The sequence below is a fragment of the Sinocyclocheilus grahami genome, unplaced genomic scaffold (genome assembly GCF_001515645.1).
Source record: "Sinocyclocheilus grahami isolate Dianchi unplaced genomic scaffold, SAMN03320097.WGS_v1.1 scaffold1154.1, whole genome shotgun sequence".
Taxonomy (NCBI): domain Eukaryota; kingdom Metazoa; phylum Chordata; class Actinopteri; order Cypriniformes; family Cyprinidae; genus Sinocyclocheilus; species Sinocyclocheilus grahami.
This window is the reverse complement of record NW_015506333.1, coordinates 149,840-154,314: the sequence shown is the minus strand read 5'-3', so window position 1 is coordinate 154,314 and position 4,475 is coordinate 149,840. Positions and strand designations below refer to the sequence as shown.

At 35.6% G+C, this 4,475-nt stretch overlaps 1 protein-coding gene across 1 annotated transcript in view; it reads left to right on the top strand.

Annotated features, from left to right (window-relative positions):
- Positions 1-4,264, top strand: part of LOC107567385 (pre-mRNA-processing factor 39-like) — a 21,190-nt gene extending 16,926 nt beyond the window's left edge. Inside the window, exons 9-11 of the mRNA XM_016253070.1 lie at positions 1,292-1,366; positions 1,931-2,045; positions 3,883-4,264. Of these exons, the coding sequence (XP_016108556.1) occupies positions 1,292-1,366; positions 1,931-2,045; positions 3,883-3,960 (268 nt within the window). The 3' untranslated portion in view covers positions 3,961-4,264. The remainder of the gene's footprint in view (positions 1-1,291; positions 1,367-1,930; positions 2,046-3,882) is intronic.
- The last annotated feature ends 211 nt before the right edge of the window (positions 4,265-4,475 follow it).

Sequence of the window (4,475 nt, the reverse complement as noted above, 5' to 3'; positions counted from 1 at the left end):
TTCCACTGCAGCATCGCATCTTTATCAACACAAAAGCTCATTCTGCGAGGGGTGTGCGATATTGACAAAAAATATCTGTTTTCTGGGATTTTATCGATGATGATGATTAGACGATATTTTGCTGAGTGTGTTATTGTACTGGTATCTAAAGGACTACCATAGACAGCTGACTCCTAAAGTTTTTGAAATTCTTCATTAGGGCTGCACGATATTGGGGGAAAAAACTCACATTGCGATATTATTTTTTATCTGCGATATGGAAAAAAAAAAAATCACCAGATGACTATTTGAAGAAAAATAATAATTGGTGTGATTTTTGTAGGTGAGTAAATCAGCATAGAAAATAAACAAATTACAAACATAGATAAATATAATAGAAAAAAGATACAAATGAAATAAACAGTGCTTTATATTTTTCAGGCAAGTCTAACAGTATTCAGGTACAGAAGTTGAATTATCAAATGTGAAACAACAATGCATAGTCTTCACTGTATAAATTAAATCTTATAAGTCTGTGTTAAAGCTACAAAAGCATCAGGAATATTAAACTGCATTGAACCAATATGCTATCCATTATATTTACCTTCACCTAAGCCATAAGCAACCGTGTTTACAAGGATACTTGCAGAGACATGCATTTACAATAGAACCCATTATAATCAGCGCTGTCTACACTGGATGCGGTGCGGCATTACAAATCCCGTTGAATGTGAAATTAAAACGGCCAGCAGGTGGCAGCAAGTCACTGTTAATTAGTGAGTAATTGCGATTGAACCGAATCATTTAAACGGTTGATTCATTCAGGAACGAAACACTGGCAAGTTGCTCAGAGACGCAAAACAGTGCTGTGGCTATGTTTGGAATTATTTTTGTTGGCAAAATACCGCAAAAACAGTCAATAATAGTGTCTAAAATGTAAGTTAACTTGTTTGTTGAACTGTTGTAAAAAAATCAATACTAAATTTGTAATCATGGTAATTTTTTGGAGAAAAACGGCACTCTTCGTGTGAAATTGATTAACTATTTATATATTTTCTGTCCTCATGTCTTGAATTTGTGATCATTCTAAATGTATTTGAATAGACTGAATCATGCAGTGGAAGAACGCACTCTTAAGTGTCTAATTCTAACATTTGGTAATATTCCTCGCGATTCCTCGATTTATAAAAAATGTAATCTTGGCAAAACATTAAATTCTAATGAATCAAAATCAGAAAAATCGGCCAGCCCTACTGTTAGGAAAAGTGTTTTTAACATGTTTTGAGATGCATCTGGTGTTCTCTTCTCTCAGGCTGGTGGCAGCGTATGAACAGCATCAGAGACTCGTGACGGAGCAGGAGTCGCTGAAGAGGAAAGCAGAGAACGGGTGAGTTACCCCGATTCACTGACACTTCATTAAACTGCAGACAATCTGTGATTATTTCACGGCTCTCAGGAACAGCTGCAGGTTTCTGCGGTTCTTAACCCCTTAACGGCCATCCACACTTTTGAAAATTCACGAGAAAGCGCACTATACAAACTTAAATTATTATAATTCATGAACCTTTTGAATACAGACCTATGGTTGGTCTTTTTTTTAAAGAAGACAATTAGCAGAGTATTACAGAAGGGAAATCATTTAATAAATTGAAAGTATTAAATTATAGAAGTTTAAATTTACTGTAAAGAAAATATATTGTACCATTTTAATTTTATTTGATATAAAATACATATTTTTAAAAAATAGTTACAAATACAAAAATTGCTATCAAATTAAAGCCATATGTCTACATAAGTTGTGTTCCAAATTTGAAGTTGATATTAAAAAAATTGAGTACAAAATTGAGAGAATATCCTTCTGTAAAACGTACTCCAATAAATTTTTTTTTTTATAACTTTGAAAAATTATATATATATATATATATATATATATATATATATATATATATAGTGAAGAGCCGGACTCAAAGAGACAGCGGACAGACGACCAATCAGGAGCCTCGGGTCAGATGATGCAGGACACGCAGGCCAATCACGCCGGATACAACTACAACAACTGGTACCAGGTCAGTCCTGCCTCCGACTGCATTTACAGTCAAACTAGGGGTGTGTGATACGACGAATTTTGATCGTGGACGATAAAAATGTCTCCACGATCTGCTTTTGAAGAAATATCGTATCAGCGCACATTCAATCAGCTGCAGTTCTGGCGCCGCTTTATCAATATACTGTGATCACAGCTAATGTTAACTCAGCGGTAGAGTTGCTCTCACAGGACACTGCACTTATTCACAATCACAAAAGTGCATTATTTGCATCTGCTTTAAAGCCTTACAGGTTAAACGTTTCATTCACGCGCTGTTCTGACGTGCGCTCGATTTCTAAACTAAGTTATCTTTTGCGCTAATACTGTCAAAACACACAAGGTTTGCATGTAGACTCAGTTGGTTGTGTCTAAAATGAAAGTAAACAGTTGAGAGAGAAACGGATGCGTGTCTGTATATTACATGCGTGCAGCTTTCCTTGAACGTTAATAAAACGCAGAGAAAAATCACTCGCTGTTCTTGACTGAAAAACTTTTAATACAGTTGCTTTAATAGGAATCAGTCTATATAGTGTTTTATTTTTAACTTGAAAATAAAACACTGTTTGTTGTATTTGTGTATTATGTGTTTGTAATGCGTGTCCATGTTCTAATTTTTTAATAACAGATAAAATAATGACAAAGATTTGTATCTTCTCCCACTTTGGCCTGAATATCAGCCATTCTTAATGTTTTATTACCTTGAAAGGCTTTGTCTTTATAATAGGGAAAGTAGTTTGGCTGTAATGCTCAGACAGCTCGCAAAATAGTAAAACCAACACGACAAAGAATCGTGATTTTAAAATCGTGATATTAAAAAAACAATAGTGATATATTTTTGCCATATCGCCCTCCCCTAAGTCAAATGGAAATTCAGACACCTTCAACATTTCTCACATTATATCACAGTTTATTGGTTATAGTTTAGAAGATGGTACTAAAATATGAGAAGAACTCAGAGTCAGAACAAACTCATCTTGATAATCTCAGATAACTTTGATAGAAAGGTATGTAATGAATTCGGTTGAATAGCTGTCAGCTGTTACATTTAAGAACACAATGAGATAAACCCCATTTAGCTCAACTAATTACCAAGCAGTGCTTCATTCTGTTCAGTCTGTGGTGTAGAAAGATCACATTAGCAATTAAAGAAAAACACTTCAGAAACACATGCTCAGCTCAAAGTGTCTGAATTATTACTGCTCCCGAAGTTTGCTGGAAGTCCACTGTATGAAGAGTTTTTGGGTGTAATATGTCACTTTATTTAGCTCTCCTCACGTACATAAAGACTGATGAAAAGAGGAGAAAACCGTCTTAAACCAGCACTAACATATATTAAACTCATGACCACTTTTACTAGAATTCATCATGTTTTATTGCAGGCTTGTTTATTGTGTAAAATGTAGTCTTAACGTGTTGTAGAATATCTACAACTACAACTAACTAAGTAATTGTTAACTATGATGTTACTTTATTGCAACTTTGCATAGATGATAGCACAAAACAGCATTTCACAAAAATAAATATGAGCAAACAAACAGATAAATAAAGCATGACCCCTGATTTTTGATTAGTAATATGCATTGCTAAGAACTTCATTTGAACAACTTTTAAGATGATTTTCTCAATATTTAGATTTTTTTGCACCCTCAGATTCCAGATTTTCAAATATTGTGCGATCCTAACAAACCATACATCAATGCAAAGCTTATTTATTGAGCTTTCAGATGATGCATACATCTCAATTTCACAAAATTGACTCTTATGACTGGTTTGTGCTCCGAGGTCTCTCATGTGACTGTGTTTTCTGTGTTCAGCAGTATAACTCGTGGGGCGGTCAGAGCTCCTGGGGTCAGTACGGTCAGTATAACCAGTACTACCCACCTCCTCCAACATAACAGACTGCGCCAGCCGTGTCTACTGCTTCAGCTTCAGCATTCATCCCGTCTCCAATCACACGCGGTGTGCTTTCTGTGTTTGGCACGAGCTCTTTTCCCTCTAAGTGCAAGTGAGTTTTTAATGAGCAGAGTTGGTTTAGTGCTTCTGGAGGTTTAGTTGTGTTCGCGGACAGATTGACATTCGTCTGGAAGACTTGATCCTCATCTCCGCTCCTGCGTGTGATCCTGTTTTCAGAGAGAACCGTGAAACATGAAGACCTTTTTTATTTTGACTTGGTTTCATAATAAAGAGATTGACATCCCACACGTCTTCAAGTGCCTGATTTACTTCAGTTATCTAATAGCTTACTGTTATATAATGCTGTCTGTAGTACACCGTTGCAGTTTGTCTAAAAAACATCAAGTCAATGCAATTCGACAGCATTTTGAAAGCTGAATCTGGGTTAAGTTTGAGAATAAAAGCTATGCGGTGATCAGAAAGGTTTGTAATAATGGGCTTCAGATCCTCTGTAATC